The sequence below is a fragment of the Bactrocera latifrons genome, unplaced genomic scaffold (assembly GCF_001853355.1).
Source record: "Bactrocera latifrons isolate USDA-ARS-PBARC rearing strain unplaced genomic scaffold, ASM185335v1 scaffold_224, whole genome shotgun sequence".
NCBI classification, from domain to species: Eukaryota; Metazoa; Arthropoda; class Insecta; order Diptera; family Tephritidae; genus Bactrocera; species Bactrocera latifrons.
Window position 1 is genome coordinate 315,527 of NW_017535786.1, and position 27,735 is coordinate 343,261.

General features: G+C 37.6%; 6 protein-coding genes across 6 annotated transcripts; 4 read left to right on the forward strand and 2 right to left on the reverse strand.

Annotated features, from left to right (window-relative positions):
* The first annotated feature begins 19,030 nt into the window (after positions 1–19,030).
* Positions 19,031–21,015, forward strand: LOC108968670 (CDK5RAP1-like protein). The gene has a single exon (XM_018932829.1). It carries the CDS (start codon positions 19,215–19,217, stop codon positions 20,973–20,975), a length of 1,761 nt encoding a protein of 586 aa, XP_018788374.1. The 5' UTR covers positions 19,031–19,214; the 3' UTR covers positions 20,976–21,015.
* LOC108968671 (exosome complex component RRP46) lies at positions 20,997–22,015 on the reverse strand. Its single transcript, XM_018932830.1, has 3 exons — positions 21,788–22,015; positions 21,494–21,729; positions 20,997–21,441 (listed from the first exon to the last, which is right to left on the reverse strand). Exons 1-3 carry the CDS (start codon positions 21,894–21,896, stop codon positions 21,046–21,048), a joined length of 741 nt encoding a protein of 246 aa, XP_018788375.1. The 5' UTR covers positions 21,897–22,015; the 3' UTR covers positions 20,997–21,045.
* A 386-nt stretch (positions 22,016–22,401) lies between these two features.
* On the forward strand, positions 22,402–23,321 carry LOC108968673. Its single transcript, XM_018932832.1, has 2 exons — positions 22,402–22,816; positions 22,918–23,321. Exons 1-2 carry the CDS (start codon positions 22,555–22,557, stop codon positions 23,217–23,219), a joined length of 564 nt encoding a protein of 187 aa, XP_018788377.1. The 5' UTR covers positions 22,402–22,554; the 3' UTR covers positions 23,220–23,321.
* LOC108968674 (histone chaperone RTT106) lies at positions 23,240–23,770 on the forward strand. The gene is made up of 2 exons (XM_018932833.1): positions 23,240–23,383; positions 23,441–23,770. The coding sequence occupies exons 1-2, from the start codon at positions 23,240–23,242 to the stop codon at positions 23,639–23,641; spliced, it is 345 nt and encodes a 114-aa protein (XP_018788378.1). The 3' UTR covers positions 23,642–23,770.
* A 94-nt stretch (positions 23,771–23,864) lies between these two features.
* Positions 23,865–25,190, reverse strand: LOC108968672 (translation initiation factor eIF-2B subunit alpha). Its single transcript, XM_018932831.1, has 5 exons — positions 25,052–25,190; positions 24,885–24,989; positions 24,459–24,822; positions 24,129–24,399; positions 23,865–24,072 (listed from the first exon to the last, which is right to left on the reverse strand). The coding sequence occupies exons 1-5, from the start codon at positions 25,086–25,088 to the stop codon at positions 23,926–23,928; spliced, it is 924 nt and encodes a 307-aa protein (XP_018788376.1). The 5' UTR covers positions 25,089–25,190; the 3' UTR covers positions 23,865–23,925.
* Positions 25,191–25,835: 645 nt separating this feature from the next.
* Positions 25,836–27,513, forward strand: LOC108968676 (BTB/POZ domain-containing protein KCTD9). Its single transcript, XM_018932834.1, has 2 exons — positions 25,836–26,449; positions 26,524–27,513. The coding sequence occupies exons 1-2, from the start codon at positions 25,856–25,858 to the stop codon at positions 26,968–26,970; spliced, it is 1,041 nt and encodes a 346-aa protein (XP_018788379.1). The 5' UTR covers positions 25,836–25,855; the 3' UTR covers positions 26,971–27,513.
* Positions 27,514–27,735: the final 222 nt, after the last annotated feature.

A 27,735-nucleotide genomic window follows, 5' to 3' on the forward strand; every position in this document is an offset into this window, starting at 1 on the left:
CTTGAATTCAGACAAAACTTTGGAGCATGTCATTMGGCAGTTACCGTTTGAAATGCTCGTACGAGTAATAAAAAATTGGACTCAACGGATGGACCATCTGAGACGTAGCCGCACCCAACATTTGAAAGAGATAGTCTTCAAAAAAAAGGATGGTATTTTGAATTATAATAAACATTGGCCATTGAATTTGAAGTTTCTTTGTTATCTCATTAAAAAAGTTGTTGACCTAGAAATCGATCACCCGATTCTTTATTATTTTATATTCATCSATCTTTAAATTCTTCTGAAATATTTTAGTGCATAATACCAAAGTGCTATTAAATTCAAATTACTATGCCGCATAAATTTTCATTAAAATATTTCGGCGAATTTATGCTAAAATAGTTTTGAAGTTAAAGTTCACATTTGCCGCCTTCCAATTAAAGCGGGTTTCTTATGCAGCAAACCCACGCCGCCGCCATATTTACAATCATATGCACACCTTTTGGGTCTTGGCATGACCGAAAAATTCTAATTGAAACATTCATCTTAATTTTCACCTTTTTGCCTAATTAATTCACCTAAATATATGTAAATGAATATAAACGCTCCACGAAAAATCTGTCACCAAACAATATTGACCAACACAAACAAATATAAATGCCATACAGTATTTGCAACGCCGCACACACACATACAAAGGCAAGATGCAGGTTAACGAGAATTAATGGCTCTTAGTGGCACATTTAATACAAGAAAATTGCCTACAATGGCTACTATTGCGGCTTTGGATTTGGGTGAGGGAGATTGCTACTTGCCTACATTAAGGCGCACATACTTTATAATGCTTAACTTTATTAGCACCCAAATGCTGCGGACCTTTGCACCTTAGTGATATTAAGTCACTTGCTTAGAAATAATAAAATAAATAAAATAAAACTACTTAAGGCTTAGGCCTGGGCAGCGCCATATATCTCAAAGTGTGCAGAGAAGGTGAGTTGTTTGTGTGAGAGTTAACTGACAAGTCGAAGCATAAAATTGCCACTAAACGTAATGACACAATATAGCAGCGAAAGAGTGTGAGGTTGGGTGGCAACGCCAATGTTGTCAGCACCCTTGCCGCGTCCTGAGCTCACACCCACCCGCCACGTACGCAGCCAATTTAATAGGAAAACAACACAATTTTCGGTCGTGAAATTAATTTATGCCTGCAATTACGCCACGTCGTCAATAAAACACATTCATCTCGCAAGCCTTCGCCCAGCGTCAACAGAGCGACGCGTACGAAGGCAAAGGCCACAAGTACCGGGATTGTCTTGCCGCCTGTGCTGCGGGTTTAGAGTATGTGACGCTGAGAGAAGATTGGCGCAGGGTGTCGCGCCAGTTTGCCAAAATTGCCAGCGAGTGCCCGCTGCTTTGCCAAGTTAATTGGCTTTCTCAGTGACTGCATGTGTACGCGCGCGATTGGAAATTAAAATTTTCTTACACTTAACAGCAGCGCAAACTCACACACACACACATATATATATGTAGAAAGTGGTCCTACAATTTCACTTGGCAAAACGCAAATTTCCATAATTTTCCGATATCTATGCAAGCGGTGAAATTGAGCCATAATTAGCGTCGAAAAGCAAACGATGTTAGAAAACCTTTACCCAACCGCCTTGCAACTTCCTTTCCTACCTTCTCTSCCCCACCCATAAACTTCACACCGCAGTCTGCATGGCGAGCAATTCATCGTGTTTGCGAATGGCAARTCGAATGTGTATTGGCWACAACACCAAAGTGTGGAATGAAGAGARAGGTAGAGCAGTAAATGTGGGTATATGCATACGCCGGGAGTGGTGTGAGGTAGCTGYGTGCATATGAGTCGTAGCCGAGTGCCCATTAAGCATCGCGCACCATTCACGCCAACATCATCGATGCTTTTCGAGACTAATTGGCAGCGCTTTTCGGTTTACTTCCCCAGCGTATTTCCCTGCCTTTGCATTATTTTTTTTATTTCTCCCTAGAAGCGGACTGTTTACTAGGGCTGTCCGATAGGTACTTAAAGACTCATGAAGCTGTATAAAGTTAATCTTTTCTTTAGAAGTGTATCGATTTGAGAGAGAATAACTTGGCAAAGTTATTTGCAGACCATCGACTGAAGGTGCGAGAGATATTTGAAACAGTAGGTTTCTTAAAAGATCGCGTAGGTTATATCATGTATAAAATATTGAATATGAGAAAGCTGAGGGCGCGATGAACGCCACCACGGTGTAGGAAGGTGAATGCCACAGTGTTCGCCTCCAGACAACATATGCAGCTGCTATATAACAGGAACACTGTATTCATCCGGCGAAGATGCTCCAAATAAGACGAAGACAGAGTCAATCAATCTCAGAGGAGATGACTTCCATTTTCTGGGGTTCACAAGACGTGATCTACATCGATTCCCTGACTAAATCGGTCACAGCACTTTACTATGACGAATTATTGGACGAATCAGTCGATCGAGTCATAAAGAAATTGTTCCATTTGTTGAGGAGAAAAATGCCCGTCCTCCATAAAGACGCATCAGCTAATACTTCCCCCGTAGCTATGACCTCAAAAGGTGTAATCAGACAAATAGGTTATGCCTTCCTTATAGACTTATTTCGCAAAACTCCAGAAGACATATATTTCAGACAGGTCCGAGGAATTGAAGCATCCCGGAATAAGTGTATCGACTATGCTAAGGAATAAACGCCACTCTTTCAAAATTTTTTTTCTTCTATTGTAAACTGTGTACTTATCGGACTACCCTCATAGCATGTGTGTGTATCTGCGCTTACGTGTCCTGCCACCTTTCACATATACCATATAAAAGGCAATAAAATTTTTGCGCACCAATTAAAAACGCTTGGCAGTCGCAAAAGGCAGACACATCGTTATAACAATAAGGCTGCATGCAACTATAGTAAATATTTATATATATGTATGTACATAAGTGTATAAGACCATCGCTACTTACCTTTAACAGCAACTCGTATGTTTTTATGGTTTATTGAGTTTCATGGGTACACCATGCAGTTCTGCTCTGCGTCGGCAATTTACGCCACATTCTCTATTGACCACAATAACTGTCGATTCTTTCCTGTGCTCTTGTGTATCTCATATTTTTTCCAGCGTTCGTTTAAAACGAACTCTTGTAAGTGTGTTGTGTAAGAACACGTTTGCTTGTAAGTGGTATCTGCGACTTTTAGTGGCAGCTCAGACTTGCTTTTACCGTTTTACCGACTTTAACTGTTAATAACGTCATTTGGCACCAATAAAACCAATCATAATTATGAATGTAAGTAGACAGCATGGACGGAGGATCTTCAATACCCAGTGTTTTTGGCGTGGTTTAGTTTTTGAAAGCTACCTAATTTTAAGAAAAGAAATTTTAAAATTCAATTTTACTGATAAGAGCCATTAGAATTAAATTAATGTTATAATTAGGATGATAATACACGTATGGTCAACATAATTGCTTCATCGTACCATTCGCAACACCATCACCCATCTAGAGACCCAATCTCATTATCGGGTAATATTCGTCTGAATAAGTTACGTACAGCCCGCAGTGCAGAAAATGTACCAGCCGTAGCTGAGAGTGTACATGTAGACCGTGGACAGTCGATTCGGCGCCGTTCGCAGCAACACGGACTTACATATGGAAAAAACTCTTGAAAAGTTCCAAGAAGATTCGACGTTTCCGAGGCAAATTTTGTTTAGCGATGAGGCCCTTTTCTGGCTCAGTGGATATGCAGACAAAGAAAATTGTCGGATTTTGGGACGAGAGTAATCTGAGGAGATTCAAGAACTGCCATTTCATCCAGACAAACACCGATTTTGTGTAGCTTATTCATATTTCTTCAAACGAGAATACATTTTTTTAGCTTTACTGTCGATTACTCATCCAATCGCTGCTTTGAGAGCTCAAAAATGCAGTTTAGTGTTTTAGTCGATGTGTGAGAGCTTGATTTCTGAAAGACAACTCGCAAAAAAGTTGTATCACTAAGATATTACGGGCGTTGCTCCAGTGGTATGGTTGGGACATGTCGACTTTTTTCAACAAAAACAGGCCATCATTTGCTTGGAAGTGCTTCGTGCGCGAAGAACTTAAGTTGGATTCGACTCATTTTGAAACACACATACAGTCGACTGCTTTAACTTTCGGGCTCATACGTGTAAATCCACCGCTCATTACTTGTCACGATGTCATAGAACTAACTTCGACAAGAACGTTTTTTTGAGCGATTGACAAATTGTATGGAATCCAACGTGGAGAAAATATCACTAAATTATTATGTCAATATTGAATGTATTCTGGTTCCATTAATTCCTATAGCTTCTCACAATCTCACTATAGCTCACATCACGATATTATCAAATCAGTTTGCGCACATCATCAATAGTTTCCGGAACAATGAACTCGATTTAATTCACCATTTCATCGAAAAACAATAAAATACGTGAAAGTTACATTTGGCTCGGAATCCAACAAGAAAAGAAAAAACCAAACTGATTTCAGATCAAATTGGGCTTACAAAAAGAAAACACCCTTGCTCGTGGTCTAATATCATTATTAAAAACTAACAGGATCCTTTACAGCCTAAAAACGCTTAATCTTGTTTTCCATAGACTTGATAGTAATCTCGGCTAGGATGGCCTTTAGTACTTTCTACGAACATATTTTAAGATCTTCATTGGACTCATGACACGTTACCCGAATGGTTTTTTCATTTTCGAAACCAGGAAAAAAGCACAGAGAGTGTTTGGTGAAACTCAGTCATAATCACGATAGAATGTCACAGCGCATTACATATGTATAATGGTGCAAAATCCATGAGTTTTTTGCCCACAAACCCGCTCGTTTCCRACGAATTGCTTCATATATACGTCTCAAAATAGCCGAATATGTTATTATTCCATATTGAACATTTGAACGTGTAGACCGAATTGATGATAAACCACACCTCGTCGTTCGCTAGATTGTTGGAAAGTTTCGACATCATATTCATAAATGTAATGCGTTTGATGAATGTGGAGCTTAGCTTCGTTGTCTATAGGTCTTTTGGTACGAGGCTAGCATTGACACCCAAAACATTAACGCAGATTTGTTGTGTCGATCCATAAAGGATGTTGAAATTGTCTGCTATTTATCTGATGCCAAACGACGACTTTCAAGAAGTTTTGAATGACTACACAACCTCCTCTAAATGCTTTGTGTCCTTCAAATAYATCCACAAAACTCTTCTGAAATATTTTCAACTTTTCCATGCCGCTGATTCAATTAAAAATTCAAGAAAAAAAYAAATGCCAAATATTTTTCCAATACTCGAAACACTTGACTATAATTTACGGAATAACTTTCAATGCGCGTCGAAATTAATATCTTCAATTGTCTCAAAACTGTTAAACTGGAGCGATCGTATAGTCAGGTGGTTGCAGTACAATATTGTTTGGAAATTTGGCSAAAAACTCACGAAGAATAAAAGCAGAACGTCGAAGAAACTTGACTTCGGCTTATCTTTGCCACGATGTTCGGCTGGTTGACCCCTGTTTCCGGGTTGTAAGGATAGATCCAAGATTCAAAACCTGTAATAATACGCCCGTTTAAACCCGTTTAAACCCGTTTTTCTCGATAGTTCAATTTTGGTATTGGGCGACAATGTTTCGTATCACACGTCTCCACCAAAAAACATTGTCTAAGAACGATTTCTTTTATTGTTTTTGCACKTTTTTCATTTACTGCTCATTTTGTGAAAGTTTAGCTTCTTCTGAAAGCACTAAACAGGGCTAATCCTTATTCTCAACTCATAATCTACAATTTTGTCTGCTTACATCCCAGTTCTAGTGAAAATATTTCTGATTTGTAGAAAATAATGCTGTTATTGGTTCTACGTTGAAGACCTTTTGATGTTGTTGGCCGATCGGGTAGTGATAAATTCATTATTCAAGCCTTTTCCTCGAAATGGTGGATCCGACAGAACTTCATTTCTATGCCCAAACTTAAAAAGCCTTAGTTGGGCTATAACTGAATAATAGTGGAGAGTAATCGAATCTTGTGATTCAGTGCATAGAGTTCTTACGAAGGTGTTTTTGCTATATCCTATACTAAGAAAACATCCTTTTTAAGAGAAAAATACCCAAAGTGATTTTAAGATTTAAACATGCAACTTATTTTCGAAATTATACAAAAAATAGAGTTTCAAATGATGTCCAAAATTCTATTTCACTTTCTTTCTCAAGCAAAAGACACGAGTAAAATTTTAGAAACACCTTTATCAGTGCATCCCATACAAATGTATCGCATATTTGGGCTTATAAAAATAGTAATTTACATGATACGAGTATCACAAGGGAGATTATTATCATTTTATATTTATCGTTATTACCACAGATTATCCACGGAACTCTAATTCGTAAGCATTTGTGGCATATCAAGTACACACACATATTCATACATATRCAGTATACATTCCACTAAATGTTGTACACGCCCTTTTAGCAAATAATCTCCTGCTATTCTCTTTTTCACTGTCTTTCTCTATCAAATTTATCCCCATGTATGCATATGTATGTGTCACTGGTCCACTGCATACGTTTGACCGTTGATGTCACCGTAGCAAATTATAATTGCCTTTTTATCTCTAATATGCCTGCGTATTGTCGCAACTATTTTATTTAGCATTTTATTACATTGTCCAAATGTTTATATTTTCATTTATCGCATGCTGCCTTATCCTAACTCCTTGTACCTGCCTTATTACAAATGCGAATATGAAATTGCGACATTTGTGGCMGCTCGAAAGTGGACATAATCCATTCCTGTATGACCATAAAGACATAAGAGCATCTTAAGCGTTAAATTGGATGATTCCCCGCGGTTAGTTTGTGCCTCTTTTAATAAACATAACAAATTTAAATGCACAAGGGATTGAAGGTAACTGGAACATAAAGTATAAAATATAATACTTCTGAATATACTCTTACATATTTATTTATATACACATGCATAGTTATATATATATATTTGTTTTTTTGTTTTTAACCACACCTATGACAGATATGCTTGAAGGCAAACTTTGCTCACAGTAACATTCAGCTCTTTACTGAGCTCTTCAAAGCACAAAGTCAAAAGTTCYGAAATGATTGCTATTAAGCTTGAATTATGAAAACAGCATTTAGATATCACTTTCAAGATTCAAGTAGCATCAAAATGCGAATGAAATGAGTAAATATATTTAAGCTTTAAATACATACATTGTGGCAAAAAATTAATCGGAAATTGTAAATGAAWCGCAAAATATATAATTTTTMATCAAAACTTACTTCTTCACCTTTCCGATGATRTCATCTGAAGTTATAATACTCTCCATGAATGTAAGATCGGAATTCGCACGATCAAGCATGTTCAAAGCAGTGGCGTAGCTACAACTTCGGTCCCCGGGGCTAAGGATGTTCTGCCGCCGCCCTTTATCTACCTACCTACAAGTTTCATGAGATGGTTCCAATATAAAATTTAGGAACTAGAAGCCACGCAATTTCTGAAGTTCCAAAATTCTCACAATACGGTTTTTGAGGAAATTGATAGTAAATTTACAAGACATCTTATTAAAAGCCATAGAAAAAACGCATTTTCGCCCGAATTGGGGATTTAAATAYCATTTTTGAAAATGTTGAGAAACAAAAGTATTTGTTCCCAGCGGGATATGGTAGACATTGGTAAGTGAGCAAGATAAATGATGCAGCATGATTGTATCGCTTACTGCGAAATATCTGAAGATGCTGGTTTGAATTCAGAAGAAGAAATGCAACGCTGTATGATCGAAATTCTGGATAAGCTATCAAAGGAAATATCCACCCGTTTCACAAATTTGGAAATGCTTAATGACCGTTTTGGTTTTCTTTGTCGTTTTGAACAAGTTATAGAACTTACCAGAGACCAGAGATACAAAGACAAACTCGTCGAAATTAAAGAAAAATGCCAGCAACTTGCCGAATCCTATCCAGATGACTTGGATAACGAAGATTTATACAGGGACATCCAAGACATCCTACTTTTATTAAAGAGAGCGAAGAAAAATGAAGAACAAAGTGGATTTTCGCCATAAAAAGTTTTATTATACATTTCTTCAATGGGACTGGAAGCTTACAAGACGTTAGTGAGAGCTTTAAGAATACTACTCACTRTACCTCTATCAGTTGCATCTTGTGAAAGTTYTTTAAGCAAACTTAAATTGATCAAATCTTACTTGAGATCGACCATGAGTCAGAGTAGACGGTCCMATCTTGCGATTCTCTCAATARAATRTGAMACTRCTTCAACYTTAAATTACAGTGATATGATATGTRRTTTTGCAGCGATCAAAGCTAGAAAAGTKCATCTTTAAGTTCTATCACTATTTTTAAAAAAGATATAAGCCAAAAGATAAAAGACAAATTCAAAGACTGAAGAGTTTTCGAGTAAAAATTAATATTTTGCGTTGTTATTCAGATTATTACATTGTGAGTGTACAAATCTTTATCGTTTTGCCGCCCCCAAGACGTTGCGCCCGGGGCCCGATTTTCAAGAACCACCTTTTTAATATTTATTAGGTCTACAACTTCGCTTCCGCCGTTTTCCAATAGATGTCTCTAGGGTCAAGCACTGGTCGATTAAAACAATTACACCRTTTTATATCGATCTTGGACATTTGTGTCTACATTAACCCAACATAATATTTSTAGAGATCTGTTTGCATCCCAAACTTATTCTCAACTGAAAATGTCACTTTTTGAGCCGAATTGTCGACCTTTGCGGGAAGTTTCGCTTTTCTTTTTTAATTCCAAGAAAGGTGCGGCTGAGGACCCGTCTACGCTTTACTGAGGTTGACACATACATAGATAATACTATTACTCTACTACTACCATCTATATGATTTCTATTAGGTATTAAAAAATATAGAATTTTTAAAGCAACTTGTGTTACTTTAAAAAAAATAGATCTTAAAGGTTTTCGTGYGTTAATAAAGCATTGCTTTTTGAGGGAAGAAGGGAAAACACTTTTGCACCGTTTTTATACAATAAACCCTTAAATTTACAAAAACAAAACGGCGGAACCAAAGTTGTAGACCAATACTTCAGTTGAAGAGGTCGAAAATCGTCCCAACCAAAGCATGTCTTCCACGATCTCTCAACCATCTTTGCAGGCAYTGTACCACTCGCAGGCTTGTGTTTTTGAATCCCCTTTCAACATTCGCACGAGTCCACACAMGATATTTAGTTAGAAATACAAAATTTTAGACAAATAATTTATTTGATACATTCATTGTATATGTCGCAAGGCACTTAAGAGGTGTACCGACTTTTATGCCTACTAAATTCAGCTACTATAACCTTAAATAAAACAATTTTTCTGCGTATCGAGCGAAAACGAAAATAGTCTTAAGAAATAGCTTTTATCTGAATTGAAACTTTGACAGCTATGGCTATCAAAAATTTTATTTTCCTACAAATGGATCTTAATGAAAAAGACAACCTACTACAGCATCATCGTAAGATTGATGAAAACTATCTAGACTTCAAGAACGCAGACCTACAAAGGAAATTTTTTTTAACCTTAAGAAGTAAGTCAGTTTCCGATTTTCTAAAATCGAAATTTTCTTACCTTTTAGGAAAATAAAAGCTTTATTCAATTTAAAGAATCTTCAGTCGTTTCTTCTTTTCGCTACGTAACGCCAATTGTGTGAGTGGAAGTCTTCCWCTTCCTCTGCACGTACTGCGTCGAATACTTTCAGAGCTGGAGTGTTTTCGTCCATTCGGACAACAGGACCCAGCCAGCGTAGCCGCTGTCTTTTAATTCGCTGAACTATGACAATGWCGTCGTATATCGATATTCGCCGTGGCCAATGCGCAAACGACCATAAACCTTTCTCTTGAAAACTCGCAAGGTCGACTCATCAGTTGTTGTCTTCATCCAAGCCTCTGTGCCATATAGCAGGATGGGAATTATGGGCGACTTATAGAGTTTGGCTTTTGTTCGTCGAGAGAGGACTTTACTTTTTAATTGCCTACTCAAACCGAAGTAGCACCTGTTGGTTGGCAAGAGTCTTCCTGCGTTGGATTTCCAGGCTGACATTGTTGGTGGTGTTTATGCTGGTTCCCAAATAGACGAAACTATCTACAACTTCAAAGTAATGACTGTCAACAGTGACGTGAGAGCCAAGTCGCGAGTGCGACGATTGTTTGTTTGATGACAGGAGATATTTCGCAGCAGATTGAAGGAGTCGCACGATAGGAAGTCGCCTACCAAATTCAGACATAGCGGCATAAAGACAGCTCCTTTTCGTGCTGTTATGTTGATTCTCCTTTCACGGGTATTTTCCAGGATTTGCGGCATAGTGAATATCTGGTCGGTTGTTGATTTGAAATGTCTAAAGCCACACTGATAAGGTCCAATCAGTTTGTTAACGGTGGGCTCTTTCAAACAATACGCTCGATAGAACCTTATTTGGGATATTGAGGAGTCTTATCTAACGGGAGTTGCCTCAGATTGTGGGGTCTCCTTTTTTATGGATTGGGCAGAGCATACTTAATTCCAATCGTTGGGCATGCTTTCGTCCGACGATATTTTACAAAGAAGCTGATTCTATTTGATTGCTATTCGAACTTCTTCATGGTCGGCCAATGGAAGGTCTCCTCCATCGCCATCGATTGGGGAATCGGGTTCGCCTTCTCCTGGTGTTGTACGTTCACTGCCATTCAGCAGGCTGAAGAAGTGTTCCCTAGATAAATTAAGTATTCTCTGGAGATCATTGATTAGATCACCTTTGGGGGTTCTACAAGAGTATGCTCCGGTCTTGAAGCCTTCTGTAAGCCGCCTCATTTTTTCGTAAATTTTCGAGCATTTCCCCTGTCAGCCAGCTTATCAAGCTCTCATACGCACGCATTTTGGCCTCTTTCTTTTTCTGTCTGCAAACGCGTCTCGCTTCCCTCTTCAACTCTCGGTATTTATTGAATCCCGCACGTGTTGTGGTGGATCATAACGTTGCGAGGTAGTCAGCCTATTTTCTCTCCGCTGCGACACGGCATTCCTCGTCGTAGCAGCTGTTCTTTTGCACTTTCCGAAAACCAATGGTTTCGGTTGCAGCTGTACGTAAGGAGCTTGAAATGCCGTCCCACAGTTCCCTTATACCGAGTAGTTGAAAGTCGAGTAGAAAATCGTTCGGCTATCTGTGATTGCCCCTTCATTGTGTTTCTTGGCGTGAGTTTTTTACTGCACAGAGGCGGGTGCAAATCTCGGCTGCAACAAGATKGACGTCCGAGTCGATGATAGGATCTTTAAGCGTACGCACGTCTAGAATACTCGAAATGTGTCTTCCGTCTATCACAACATGATGGATCTGGTTGTTGGTTTTCAATCCGGAGACAGCCAGATAGCTTGATGAATTATTTTCTTGCTGGAATCTAGTACCACRGATAATCATATTTCGTGCCCCGGTGAAATCGACCAGCGTCAACCCATTTGGGAACGTTTCATCGTGGAGGCTGAATTTACCCACAGTAGTGCCAAAAATACCTTCTTTGCCCACCTTGGCGTCGCCAAGCACGATTTTGATATCATGGCGGAGGCAGCTCTCATAGCTGTGCTCCGAACACTCATAGAAGGCATTTTTGGTCACATCATCCTTCTCTACCGTCGCGGTGTGGGCACAAATCAACGATATGTTGAAGAACATTCGGACATTCCAGGTGCATGCACACATTTCGTAGTCCTTATTTCGTTTGCCATGGCCGTAATCAAAATGGGGGTCTCTCATCCGAGGCTTGTTGTTCTTTTTCATTGGGGGTGTTTTACGTGGCGAGTCCCAAACCCAGCGCNTGCCATGGCCGTAATCAAAATGGGGGTCTCTCATCCGAGGCTTGTTGTTCTTTTTCATTGGGGGTGTTTTACGTGGCGAGTCCCAAACCCAGCGCACAACCCTATGTAGGGGATGTTTCGCCTTCTCACTTTAACTTGCCTTCAAACGGATGTTCTTAGGCTACCCAGTGGATACTTGGTCAAAGAGAAGTCGGGAGCTGTGGAGCCATATGTAAAAGAATCGTTTCTGGCCACTACCAAGTGAATGGCGATCAGAGAACTTTCCGCACTTGCGTGCACTTCTACCCATGACTCCATCCTCCATTATCTTAAACTCCAAATGACTTATTTTGGTATTGCTGCATATTTTTGTACTCTCAACCGATCTTCATGAAATTTTACACAAGTCTTGAGGATACAATTCTTAAAGACTTAAAAGACGAGTTTAAAATATTTGTATCAAAAAATTTCAGAATTTTTTTTTATAGTGTAGGTTTGTAACTATAAAAAAAATAAAATTATTTAATTTTTCATATGTGAAAAAATTGTTGAAAAAAGCAGGGTTTTTTTAATTTTGTAGTAAAGGCAACATCGGAGACTGAGCCAAATTAGCAGGTATATAGTATGTGATATAATGCCTCAGTTTTTAAGATATCTATATGAAATTTTGAACGCGTCCGTTTTCCTCAAGAAGCTACCCATTTGTCAGAAGCGCCGATAACGGACTACTATAAGATATAGTTGCCACACAAATCAGTCAAAATGGAGTCCTTTTATGGAACATTTTTTGACTTGACAATATACTTTCCCGAAATATTTATTAAAATTTGGCATGAATTTCTTCTTTTTTCTTATTAAATAACGAACCAATTTTCTCCATATTTTAATATTCAAAGCAAAATGCTTCTATTAGATCCAAACCGAATGATTATACATTTATTTTTATTATTAAATTTAATATTAAAGGATATTTCAGCTTTTTTCACTGTCTTGAAAAAGGTGTTTTCAAAGATTGAACCAGTAGTCGCCACTTTGTATCGAAATGCCAATATTGAAACTTTTTATACACTGTTTAATAAAGTCTAAGAGGAAGATATTCAATTACTTTTTCTACTTCAGGAATAAAGTGTTAAAGTTAAGCATTGTTTTAGTACTTAGACTGTTCTAACGCCTTAAATCAATGTTCCACTTCTCATGTTTGAAAGATCTCAGGATACTAAAGTTTTGTTCACAGATTATATGTCGTCATCGAAATTTTAGCTGATAACTAAAACCCTAAAACTTCAGGTAAGATATAATTTCTATTGAATTTAAGCCATTTCTAACACGTATATGTATGTTTCTGATACGCTGATCCATAATAACAACACTTCGAAAGTGCGAAGTATGCTAAAAAAATTACGAAAATTTGCTTTTTTTTAATTCATTCATTCTTCTGTTAATGTTGTCGCCTTCAAAATAGTCAYCATTCGATATGAATCATTTATACGAGCGCCTTCTGCAATCGTCGAAACACTTCTTAAACTCGATTTTTGGCATAGTTTTTACCCTTTCAGCGATTCGGTGATCATTCATATTCATTACTTTGAGTTTTTTCCACGTTTTTGATCGGTTGTTGAAATATTGGGGCATCCGGGGCGCTCATTCCAATGGTCTTTAACCTTAGTAAGCAATGAATACACCTTTTACCGTACTTCAAGGAATGTCTATCACCTCAAAGCCCACCTTTCAACTCGGACTTTCCATACTTCTTTAGYTCAGGTCTATTTGTGAGAGGAGTTTGCATCACCATCCGTAAACCTAATATAATAAATTCCAATAGAATTTTAGAGTGGAAAATTTTGAAGTTAAATGTACAAAACATTATTGGAATAACAAAATTATTTATTAGCGATAACACTGGTTGCCGCAAGTATACAAGTACTGGTGGAAATCTCTGACCAATTACAAATATATAAATATCATATATCTGTGGCAGATAGCTCTACCTCTTCGTTGTCATTTCGACAAGGACATGTTACTGATACAAGCTTACATTTTACAATAAGAACAACAAGAGGCTTCGAAAAAATATTATCTAATAATTATGCAGACTTGAAGGTAGGAGATACAAAGTGTGTGCGTAAAGTCAGTAGACTAACAATGCGGTTGTGATAACAAAATTGACAAGTCCATTTCGGCTTCTGCTGCGTAGAGCAGCTGCTTAACTGCACATACTCAGGCACGCCTAAGTACAACTATATTGCAGTTAATCGTTCCATAACGTTTACAATGATAGTCCATGTTGTGGTCATATTACAATTACGACAAAGTTCAGGTGCTGACAATTTTGTAATATAATTTTGGTCTAATACATCCTTTTAAAACCAAAAGCTAACGATGTGACTTCCAGGACACTTATGTAAGCACGTTGCTCATTTTACAAGTCAGTAGGTCGAGAAAATGTAAGCTCAAAATGTTGGCAGTAGCCTCAAACATTGCATAACTTGAGGTGTTGTGGCTAATGTTAAGCCTGTTTAATATGACAATGCAGTTGAGTTGAAAACGAGTATTTAGTTGCTAATCTACTGCAGCAAATGGATGTGTTTTTGTGGTTTGCAGCTGTGTAAGGTAAATATCACAATGACAATATTATAACCATTTATAGCACAATGACAGACAATTACAATAGAGAGACTCCTCCGAAKTTTAAAAATATGTCTTAAAGATTGACCGATATTATCGGTATAAAATCAGACACGGGCATCAATGTTCGCATATTCGGTATCTTGGTGTTTTAAAATTTATGGTCCGATAACGACCACTTTTGCTTATTCGGATTGTCTCCTGTCCAGTGGATGATTTGCAGTCAGGAGGGAAATTCGTCTGTATCCTAACGGAGCCTTCGAAACACCAGAACACCTGGGAAAGTAACGATGGCCTTACTGTGTCAAGGGCTTCTGGCACGACAAACTCTTTAGTCCTCCATATAAAAAATAGACAAGTAAGCTTACTTAGTTGGGCTAATGGTCGTAAGAACCAGATGAGCAGATTGCAGGAACGAGGCATAAGTTCAGCTTGCTGGAGATCTTTCGTGGATAAACGCGATGATGATGATATGTCCTCCTGTAGGGACACTCAGAARAGACGTCCAGTTTTAAGCGGCTAAAGGGGAACCAGTCACAGGAGGTCGGAGGRCAAGGCTCCAAATCTACCTCCGGTGGTATCCAGTCAGCACAAATTTTCGAAGGCCTTAAASTTAACTTCCCTGCGGAAGTCTTAGGAACAAAGGAGCTTACAACAATACAGGATGGCATCACTGATGAGATATTCAGGAGGGTGGGTGTCTATTTCAGATCAGGTCTGTTCCTAGTTGACGAAAGACAGTCACCTGGCCAGCGGAAATCGTTCCRAAGCTGGAAGGTTGGAAAGGTTCAGTCGTATGATGGTATTTCTTTCCAGGAGCACAAGAAGACGCTATTAGTTCGCACTTGGTTTGATCAGGAAGGAAAACTAGGGCATCAATTCCTCAGCTTGGAGGGTAGTTGGCAGCAGCGTTGAGGACACAGGATGAGACACAACATCACCGTTGATGATGACTCCTATAAATTGATCCGGCAGCAGGGATTCCGACTAAACTACAGATACAGCGCGGTGGTTATACGGTCGTGGAAGCCTAAAGCGTTAGCGTAGAAGAACAGCAAGGAATATCAGATGCTAGTGGACGAGAAATCGAGGAACAGGTATCTACTGCCGCTGTCGTTGAAGAACAGAACAGGAAGGAGTACTACCGTCCACACAGAAGCTCCTGGACGGGCTGAAGAGGCAGGATGGTGAGGACAGTGGAAACAAAGACCTGTCGCTCATAAAACCAATTATATAACGTCCAGCGCCTGCATAGAAGTTGCCCAGTTAGCATCGGCTCTCATCGCGAGGATGTTCGAATCGGATAACCTCGGTATACTATTGATCCAGGAACCAAGGATCTTGAGAGGAGAGTTAAGGGGCCTCAATTCTAGGAAAAGCAAAGTAATTTGGGATATCTCTAGCGAGAAACCTTGCTGTTGTGTAGCGGTTAAAAACGGTTAGAATTCTTTTGTATTTCAGAGTTTCTAACGCARGATCAAGTGAAAGAACAGGAGTGTTCTGACTTCGGCCTTGCATTGGCCTACCTTCCAGGGGTTATCACTGTTGTTCAAGAACTCTTTTTAGCTAGTAGAATTCTAATTTTTTGGTTGACATTCAACACGACGTAACTCACAATATTATCATTTCATAAACTTTTTTAAAAATACAAAAAAAAATTAAAATATTATGTTTTTATTGTTGGAAATAAAAAATATTACGAAATTGAGTTTTAAATACTTTGCCCAAACTTTTACACTTTCAATAAAGAAGAAGAGCAACAAGAAAGCCGCGAATGAACCACTGACAACAGAAAACGTTAAATGTTTTCGAACTACATACATACACCAATACATACGAAAGCACATAAATATTTCTTACCACAAATCAAGCATTGCAGGTAGGGATGCCTGTGCACGGACGTGTGTGATAAATAAGCAAAAAGCCATATCCAAATATATTTCCGTCTTGCTTTGTGCTTCGCTTTTTAATAACATCCTGCGCTTTGTCACACGCATGCAATAAAAATGTGTGCGTTCGTTACGGATTTTCCTAAATTAAACCGAAACATTCCCAAGATCCGAACTTTTCTTTTCAAGGCTCTACGCAGAAGCACAATAAAATTGAACCCCATACACGCATTCAACCAGCAGCCCAACAACAGAATACGGCACACTCGGATGCCTATATAGTCCAACAAAGTTTCGTGTGACACCCAAAAAGTTGTGTAAGAAATTTGATACTTTTCCACGCACAAAGAGAAGGATCACTGGAATTACTTACGTTCTTTGGTTGTGTGGTTTATTGGATTTCCCTTAACCGATGTGCATTGAATGCTTTGGTGTGTGATAATTGCTTTCGTATTTATGTGCGCCTTGAGAAAAAGGCAACATCAATCCTTTAGGATTATACACAATGTCAAACATTTAACATAAATACATGGTACGTATGTGTACATACATATATTAGTCATGTTGTTTTATTTATGTACATATGTATATTCATAAATTCCTTTTTGTAGACTAACAAGAGAACCAAAATAAGGTTAATTCGAATTCATGGAGTACTCTTCGATATTACCGTAGAAACTGGATATTTTACAAGCGTTAAGGAGGTTCATGCCTACCAGTCCTACTATATTTAATCTTTTAAAAATGATATTTTGAGCTCAGCTCAATCACCTCCAACATTTTATCTTTAAACACGTTTTACCAAAACCACACTTTTTAATTTTTATTGAGTAAATCTTCTTCTTCTTTATTGGCGTAGACAACGCTTACGCTGTTATAGCCGAGTTTACAACAACGCAAACCGTTCTTCTTTTTTGCTGAATAGAGGTCTTCCTCTTTCTCTGCTTCCCCCGGCGTAGCCGTGAGCGTTTTCGTCCATTCACGACCTAGCCAGCGTAGGCGCTGTCTTTTAATTCGCTGAACTATGCCAATGACGTCGTATATCTCATACAGCTCATCGTTCCATTGAATACGATATTCGCCTTCCGCAKAACCTTTTTCTCGAAAAGTCGTAACGTCAGCTCATCAGATGTTGACATCGTCCAAGCCTCTGCACCATATAGCAGGACGGGAATWATGAGTGACTTATAGAGTTTGGTTTTTGTTCGTCGAAAGAGGAATTTTCTTCACAATTGCCTACTCAGTTCGAAGTAGCACCTGTAGGCAAGAGTTATTCTGCATTGGATAACAAGATAGACGAAATTATCTACGATCACTATCACCAGTGACGTGGGAGTGATGTCGCGATTGCGACGACTGTTTGTTTAATGACAGGAGATATTTCTTCTTGCCCATTTCCAGACCCATTTGGAAAGCAGAAATAACGGCGCCATCAAATAGTACCTTCTCCATTTAGTTCTGCTGCTYGAACTATTTGCTCCAAGAGTAAATTGAAGAAGTCGCGGGAAAGGGAGTCACCTTGTTTGCAATCGAACGGCTCGGGGAGTTCYTTCCCGATCCTTACGGAGCTTTTTGTATTACTCAATGTTATTTTACATACCCGCATTACTTTTGCAGGGATACCAAATTCAGACATTGACTCCCTGAATAAGAAAAAAACGTCTTACAACTTACAAGACAATCGCCCGTCGGGTCACGCAGCACTGCACGATAACAGGATCCCTCATGCATAATGAAACCTGAATGGTTTTGGTTAAACACAGGTCGGACTTCGGACTTCAGACACGCACTGCACTTCGTACATAGTGGAGCCTCTAACACCTGCGCCTACTCCCTCCCAGTGAATGGCATACGTTGAGTCAAATTACCACCGATGGCGGACGAACCGCTCAGGAACTGGCGAATCTAGAGTGACTTTTRAACAACTTCGTTCTGGATATTGCAGCTAGTTAAACTCTCCCAGATCGATCCCGACATGCAAAACATATACCCCGCGAGCAATTAGTCCTCTAATGACTATRTCCACCTTTTTACATGCTCATTTCCCTATGGGCCGATCCCTTCGAAATCGCACGTTTTCAAAGCCTCTCGTTAGATGATTTCGATGCCTACTAACTTGATCTTTGTCACCGAAATAGGGTCTAAATATCCGCCTCAATATACGAGTATTTCCTAACATACCCTAACAGTGGTAGCAACAACAATTAATTGCTATTCAAAAGTTTGCGCCCTCACTGAAAAAATAACACAGTAGGGGTATTCGCTTGCTCTTGGAGAAATATATAAGGGCACGAGAGCACCCATTGCAGAATCTAGTGATATATGAACGGCTGATTCGATCAATTTATTGTGAATGACTATTATGCATGGCTATTGTGAATTGGCGCATCTTCTGCATACATTTTTAACAAAACAAAAAAAACTGTAATAAATCTTTATAATTTAATTAGATATTATAAAATATGTTTAAAACTTACCTTCCTCAACAATTTAACGACGTAATATGTCTTTATGTAAAATGACAGCTAAAACAGGGTTTTAATTTTTTTTTTGCGCAAATATACATGGGTTTTGGTCTGACATATTTTACAGCCATTGCAAATAATTCTCTGCGTGTGTTTGTTGTTGTGCCGGTGCACCMAGAGGAAATATATGCAATTCTTGCACCGTGCATATACGTTTCATATACAAAAAATAATAATTATGAACATCCTGTAACAGAAGGAGTTATTCCGCAATTGTGAATGGACCATAGGAACAGAATTGTTTATATCCGAAACAGCTGAGTTTCCCTCAAGTCAGCTGAACAACTACAATGTCCACCAGTRCTACATAATATGAACTCAAAAATATTAATAAATTAAATAATAATGAAAGCTCAGTGGATAAGTCGTCAAATAAAAGCATTACCAGCAATCAGTCTACTTCGTAACGGAAGATTGTTACAGCAAAGCACGTTATGTCAAAAGCTGAGTACAGAAGCAAGTAACGCCGTTAAGCCGCTAAAAACACGCAAGACATTTCTAGCAAAAGTAACAGCAGGACCAGGGCTGCAGGAATTTTTCAATGTCAAGCGAGTTCCCACACATACCGACGATGATAAACATGAGGAATTTCACGTGCCTTACTTAATGCCTGAAAACTATAGCGGACAAGGACGCAAAGTATTTTTTGAAGTATATGGTTGTCAAATGAACACCAATGACACCGAAGTGGTATGGGCCGTTCTACAGCAAAACGGATACCAACGTWGCCAGGAAGCGCAACAGGCTGATGTTATTATTTTGGTGACCTGCGCTATACGTGAGGGTGCAGAACAGAAAATCTGGAATCGCCTAAAACACTTGCATGCCATGAAGGAGCGACGWTCGCCTCGCACTGGGCCTTTGCAAATTACTGTTTTAGGATGCATGGCTGAACGTCTTAAGGAACGTTTACTTGAACGTGAAAAATGTGTTGATGTAATTGCTGGACCAGATAGCTACAAAGATCTTCCACGTCTACTGGCGGTGTCGCGACATTATCAACAGTCTGCCATTAATGTACTGCTGTCACTGGACGAGACATATGCCGATGTAATGCCTGTACGCTTGAATGCCGAGTCGCCTACTGCCTTCGTTTCGATAATGCGTGGTTGTGACAATATGTGTTCTTACTGCATTGTTCCATTTACACGTGGCCGTGAACGTTCACGTCCAATAGATTCAATAGTACAAGAAGTCCAAGCTTTGCGAAATAGTGGCGTTAAAGAAGTCACATTGCTGGGTCAAAATGTCAATAGCTATCGGGATATAAGCACAACTACTAATAGCAAACCGGAATTAGCAAATAACAAAATAGCACCTGGTTTCAGTACGGTATATAAGCCGAAGATTGGAGGAATGCGCTTTGATGAGTTACTGCGACAGGTGGCTGAAGCAGCGCCTGAAATGCGCATACGTTTCACCTCGCCACATCCCAAAGACTTTTCCGAAGACGTATTACGGGTCATACGTGACTATCCGAATGTCTGTAAAAATTTACATCTGCCTGCACAGTCGGGTAACGACGCTGTATTGGAACGTATGCGACGTGGTTACACAAGAAATGCATATCTCAAGTTAGTGGACACAATTCGAACAATCCTGCCAAATGTTGGACTCTCCAGCGATTTTATTTGTGGATTTTGCGGAGAAACTGAGGAGGAATTCAAAGATACATTAACACTTATGAAACTAGTTCGCTACAACGTAGCTTTTCTGTTCGCATATAGTATGCGTGAGCGGACGACTGCACATCGACGTTACAAAGATGATGTTCCAAGTGCCGTTAAAACGGAACGATTGCAACGAATGGTTCATGTGTTTCGTCAAGAAGCTACGGACTTGCACAAACTTTTCGTTGATCGTGAAGAGCTGATACTCATAGAGGGGAAGAGCAAGAGATCAGACGAATGCTGGTTCGGGCGGAATGATGCTAACATCAAAGTCATTGTGCCTAGCATGATGCTTACCGACGATAAAGGAATCAAGAGAGAAATCACCATCGGAGATTTTGTTGTAACTAATGTTAACGATTCTAATTCTCAAGTGCTTAAAGGCACACCACTCTACATTAGTTCCATTGGACAATTTCATTCAAAGAGTGTTTAACATAAATAAAGTAATCATCTGTTGAATTGTTTTAAATTTACCTTTTTTTTTTATTCGTGACTTAGATTTTCTATAATTCCATTTGTTCTGATTTCACTACCGACTCTGCTTCTGTATTACGTGCTTTACTATCAGCGGTGAGCAATGATTTGTTATGGAAATTCGAAATGATTCGTCGGTAAAAATTAAATATTATCTGACTTGCTGCACGGCTCATGCATTCTGCATCATTAAATTGACCCATACGAAAACGACCACTTGTGTAAACTGTTACTAAATTCCTATCCAAACTATCAAAAACAAATACAAAACTAGCTCGCTTTCCTATCGCTTCACAATGGTCGGGATCCAATATTACCTTGTCATCTTTGTCTACTATGCAATGTACAGCAGCGATAGTGAATTTCATCGGCACACCACCTACCAGCAACGCTAAGCAAGCACCATTTATTGCACAAGCTTCAATCTAAAATTGTATAAATTTAATAATAAAATTAGTTACTGACCATTTTTCTTACACCACATCGATCATCCAATTCCTGTATTTGTATAGATATAGTTGTTCGTGGATGAAGCATAGTTAGTAAAGCGGACTCACATGTATCACGTATAACGGTCTCCGTCAATTTATCTTCTATTGTTGGGATGCCTGCTTTTGGGCGATAGATACACTCAACATGCGCCTTTTCTATGTTTAGATTCTGAGATTTTACTTCAATTGGACCAAGCATCGAAGTAAGTACACAGGTTCCACCTTCATTAAATAAACTTTAAGGAAATGTGTAATTTAACAAGTTACATCTTAAATAAACCTTGCGTGAACAAAGCGGAACCATCAGAACGAGTCAGAGGATTGAGTTCGCAATTTATTTGTCGCAACTTAAGATCCTGCAGCACAGCATTATTTCCTTGTGTATCCATTGTTATAGTGTCTGGGGGTGCAACCRTTTTTATTTATTTACAATATAAACTTTAATTTCAACAAGAATCAGGAAATCAAACAAATATGTRATTATTTTTTAGCGGTACTGCACGAGTTATATGCTTCTTCTTTATTTCTGTATCGTACAAAATCATTGTGCTTAAAATAATATGTTTAGTTTTAAATAATAAATATATTTTATTTTTTATAAGTTATTGATCACAACTGATAAATTATAATTTATTCATTTATTACTCTAAACTATGGAAGTGAACTGAATTGGGTTTTATATGCATCTAAGGAATGACTGAATCATTTATATTGTAACACAAAACTAATTAAAAGTTAGTATTGCTATATACAAATATACAAAAATATAARTTTTATTAAAGTAATTAATATTCTGCATCTGTAGTTTTAAATAAAATAGCGTGCTAAATTATGTGCACAACACCTATTCACAGTTACCGTGAATGGTCTTGTTAAAAGAATAAGAAATTGCGAATTATTTTGTAATGAATTTGTAAAACAGTTTACCAGTTGTTTATCACTGAATGCTTTCATTAAAAATTAATCAAACTCAAAATGCGATTTACACAACAAATAATTTAGTTTTGTTGTAATATTTAGTGTCAATTAAAGTGTTTTGGCAAGAAAATGACAGATCCTTGGCTAGTACAAAACTCAGCCCAACAGAATAATTCGGTTGAGAACGGTACGAGGGGAAACGGTGTGCATCAACAGCAAGGCGAGGAAAAGTTTGAACAAGCGCCTTTAGAGTTTGAGGACAACTTCGCACCTACTCCAGAAAAAAACCGTAGCGACAAGCCGTCAACTTCAGCAAAGATTGACGGAAACAATAGCTCTACACATTGTCTTGAACCTTTGCCCGATTCTGACAATTACTTACGTGGACTCGGTATGTTAAAACAATAAAAAAAAGAAAGCGGTATTTTTAACGTAAAATTTTTAAACTAATTTGGTATTTCTAATAATTCGTCTTGTTGTTTTTCATTACAGAAAGAAAATTGCAAAAAATCAAAAAAGGTGCAAATTTAGTGGAAGCCCTAACTGAGAAGCGTAACGACTGTCTTCGTCATCTACTGAATAGTGGTGACGCTGATAACAACAATGAAGTGTTAGCCTTAGATCAACCTTTGAACAACATTGAATTCTATAGACATCTTCAACCAGTGCAGGCTTTGTCTGTTGGTGAACTGGTCCATATTGTCAAACACGATCAGTTACAGCAGGATCAAGCCCAAAATACCTCCGACCAGCACCAAGAATTGGATGAAGAAGACAAAAAGGAATTAAAATAGTATTAGAAAGTTAATCAAAAATGAACACACAATTCGGCGAAGTTTTTCTCTTTCTAACCGATTTGGCTTGGAAAAGTAGAATAACTATACCGATGCTGGTGACAACAGTCTTTCTCATTATGGATATACGTTTGCAAATAGAAATCAATATACAAACCGGCCAGGTGATAAATTGATTAAATGTTTGAAATATAAATTTGTAACATCAAATACATTTTCAGGCTGCTGCAGATTTAGATGATCTTGATGATGATTATGATGACGATGATGACGACGATGATGATTCAGAAGATTATACTAGTGATGGCTCAAGTAATGAAGACGAGAATGCAAATATGTTTATGGAATTTGCACATGAGCACAATCAGCAGGATAATAATAGCACTGCTAATCGCTGGAGACGTTCATTAGGCTTGAGTTAGTTTTTTTTTTTGTTTTTGTAATAAATGTGTAAAATTTACTATATATATTTATCAATATTTAATTTCATTATATACAAAAATAATACATACCTTCAACTATTATCTTCATAAATATATTATCAAATAATATGCTTATGAAGTAAAATGTTTTGCAATTATGTTGCTTAAAATCCACAACTATTATAACTAATAAAATTTAAATAATCAAAATATGTTCGAAATGTAATCATACACTAATCATTATTATTTTACTCTTTATATTTCTTTAATAAAAATTGCTATAATTACATGTAAAGCTTAATCAATTCGTCACTGACAGCCGATGGAGTAAGAATACCCAAATCAGTAAACAACAATGTTATATAAGCTGGTGGTGTATAATCTACTTGAGGATGCACTTTAGATACATCTACCAAATGCTTACGGGAATACTGAAAATATGATAAAATATTAATAATGCTAAATTGTATATGCTACACGTATGTACTTTATATTCGTCGGGTAAATCGCGCTGGTTTAAAGGATAAAGTCGTGTGAATTTGAAGCTTTCCGCTAAAACATAGAATGGCTTTTTCATCTCACGCGCGCACAAGCCCATGGTAAAAGTACCGATTCGATTTATTATGCCACCGCTTTCAACCACAGCTTCAGCRCCGACCATAACAAAATCCACCGATTCCATTACATATCCTGTTGCCGAATCCAAAATTAATGTGCTGCTTATTCCAGCTTTCTCCAGATCGGAGACCATTTGAGCACTGAGAAAAGGAAAATTATATTAAATAGTATTTTTTTTTTCACAGGATAAAATACCTACCCTGAATTATCTGGACCACCTTGTGTTACATAGACGTGAAATTCTTTATTTTTTGCTGCACTTATTAGCGCCTTTAACACAACACGCGAACGCGAATGGGTCAAAACACGGCAGCCATCGTTGACAAATTTCTTGGCTTGTTGGGCGATAACGTTGCGTGAGTTTAAAAGCTTCGTCAAAAATATCTTGCCACGGTGCAACATAATTTGTCGACATTCTTCCATGTGCTTATCATCCAAACTGAGTGTAATGAAACGACAAAATAGCTCACCACCAGACACTACAGCTGCTATGGACAAATCTGTGTTGCGCATTGCTGCCACTGCATCACGCATTGTGGTGTGTAAAATGTGTATGGTATCAACTGAAAAAATATATATATTCCTAGTCTTTGCGAAAATTGGCTTTATATTTTAGTGTACTTACATTGTTTTTTCTCAAGAATCATTAGCAGAGTTTTGATTGCGGCAATTCCAGAGGAAAGATCTCTATCCTGCTCCAGCAGTTTAAGGAAATAATTGCGCACGTCCGCTGTAAATAAATTAAAGAAAATGTTTCTATATAATTTGATAAGTRAACATTTATAAACTCACCTGCATCATCGATCTTCGGTTCACCGGTTGATGGCATTTTTTAATTGTATTTCAAAAAATTAGACAAGAAATAAAAATGTAACACATATGATAACTTTCACACAATTTCATTGACGTTGCGATTAGATTAAAGTGCAATTAGTCCCCGTTGTAGGACCAGACTGTTGTATACGTATACGTTGATATACGTTCTCTAGTGGAACATATTGATAATTGCTTAGCGCAGAAACTAAACATACACACCGTGTATGGAATTGTGAGTTGTTCCTTAAGAAACTCATTCGGAATTTTGTAGAAATCTCGGGTAGGGTTATTGGGTAATTAACCGGTTATTTAACCAATTGATTACARGTCATGCTACGTACAGCAATATCAAATTTGTCGTTCTTATTGTCTTTGATTCCAGTATGTAGAACATATATATATATTATTATCAGTTTATTCATTAATATGATAAAATATATATTACAGTAATATTRAAGTTGCGGTTGTTAAAGTATTTGATCTCGATTTGAAAATAAATCTGATCTTAAAAGTTTAAGAAACCAATTTTTATTAAAATTCGAAGAAGAGATTAAAATTATCTCTACCTCAAATGAAAGTTGAATTAAACCATATGTGTTGTTTTTAACGTTGGGACTAATCACACCGTTTTACGTGATTACGTATATCAAAACAGAGAACGTTGAATACGAATTGCACATAAAAGAAAATAAGGCAAATGTCAAATCTGAAGGTAAGTAAATGATCTATATTTTTTATTTGTTCATATATTTTAGTTTATTTATATTTTTGTAGGCGATAATGGAGCGAGCAACAATTGATAGTTATATATCTGGAAAAAGTACTCATTCTCCAGTAAAGTCCGAACAATCGAAAAATGCTAAACTAGATTCATCTGATGTATCTGTTGAAAGCAACAAAATTTTTCCTTCRTCAAAATGGGTAAAATTGAATGTTGGAGGAAGGGTGTATGTAACTACGTTGTGCACGTTAGTTAGCAAGGAACCAGATAGTATGCTGGCACGTATGTTCTCCCAAGACGGAATGTTACCTAGTGAACAAGATGAACAAGGCGCCTATCTTATTGATCGTAGCCCTCATTACTTTGAACCAATTATCAACTACTTGCGGCATGGACAACTTATTGTGGACGCTAACGTTAGTCTTGAGGGTATTTTGGAGGAAGCTAGATTTTTCGGTATATACTCACTTATTAGTCAGTTAGAGCCACAACTTCTACAAATTAATAGGTCAATCGACGATATACCGCTCACACGCCGGGACGTTATCAAAGCTTTGATACAAACACCCCATGCTAGTGAGTTACGTTTTCAAGGTGTGAATCTKGCTGGTGCAGACTTGCGTAAGCTTGATTTTCGCAACATAAATTTTAAGGTAAGTAACTTAATATATTATTTAAAAAAAACTTACTTTTGTATAGTTAATTATATACATGTGTATTCTTTCAGTATGCTTGCATGCAAAGGTGTAATTTATCGCATGCTAATTTGACATATTGCTGCCTGGAGCGCACCGACTTAGCCTATGCGAACTTGGAATGCTCGCAATTGGTATCAGTTAAGGGTTTGTGTGCCAATATGGAAGGTGCCAATTTGCGTGGTTGTAATTTTGAGGATCCGACCGGTGTACGTACTAATTTAGAGGGGGTTAATTTGAAAGGTGCTTGCTTGGAGAGTAGTAATATGGCAGGAATAAATTTGCGAGTAGCTAATTTAAAAGATGCCAACATGAAGAATTGTAATTTACGGTCTGCAGTACTAGCCGGAGCAGATTTGGAACGTTGCAACTTGTCTGGCAGCGATTTGCAAGAAGCCAACTTAAGAGGTGCTAACTTAAAAGACGCTGAATTGACCCTCATGGTTACACCMCTACATATGGCACAGGCCATTCGATGAGGGGTAGCTACATTGAATGTAACAATTCCMTACCTTAAATTTCCTGTGATTTGAAACGCTATCGATTCCCTGCTTGTGCTTAATTTTTGATGTTAAAAGAAAAACGTACATACATACATAGAAGTATATTTATTAAGTTAAGCGTCGTAAGAGTGATAGCCTATAACAATATAGAAAATAAGACTTTCCAATTTTAATCTAGGGCGTTTTATATATAAAAACGTATTTATATAAATAAATGAGTAGACCGGAGTTAATAAAACGTTTGTGCAAAATTCTGTAGACTACATAAGAACAAAGGTTATAATCGCTTGTAATGAGTCCAATTTTAATATATGTGGGTCATTTTTATAAATAACAACGTATTTATATAAGTATTATATATATTTATTATTATAACTATATGTTTAGATAAATAAAGTAGTTCGGAGTTAATAAAAAGTTTGCATACATTTCTATAGACTAACATAAGAACAAGGTTTTTAAACGTTTGTAATTAGTCCTACTTGGTCGATGTATAATAATATTTACTTTCGCTTCTSTTTTCCGATAAAATATATTTTTAAACTTGAAAAATAAACATAAAACAATTTCAAACTAAAATGATGCCATTTATTATAACGCGGTTAGAGCCATATCATTTCACCAATTCTATTTATTTACATCTGACCGACCCTGTAGTATGAAATGCTATAAATTGGCTGCACTTTGTTTACAAATTAGCTCTTTCTTTCTAACACATGATCTTAGCTAACATAAGGTATC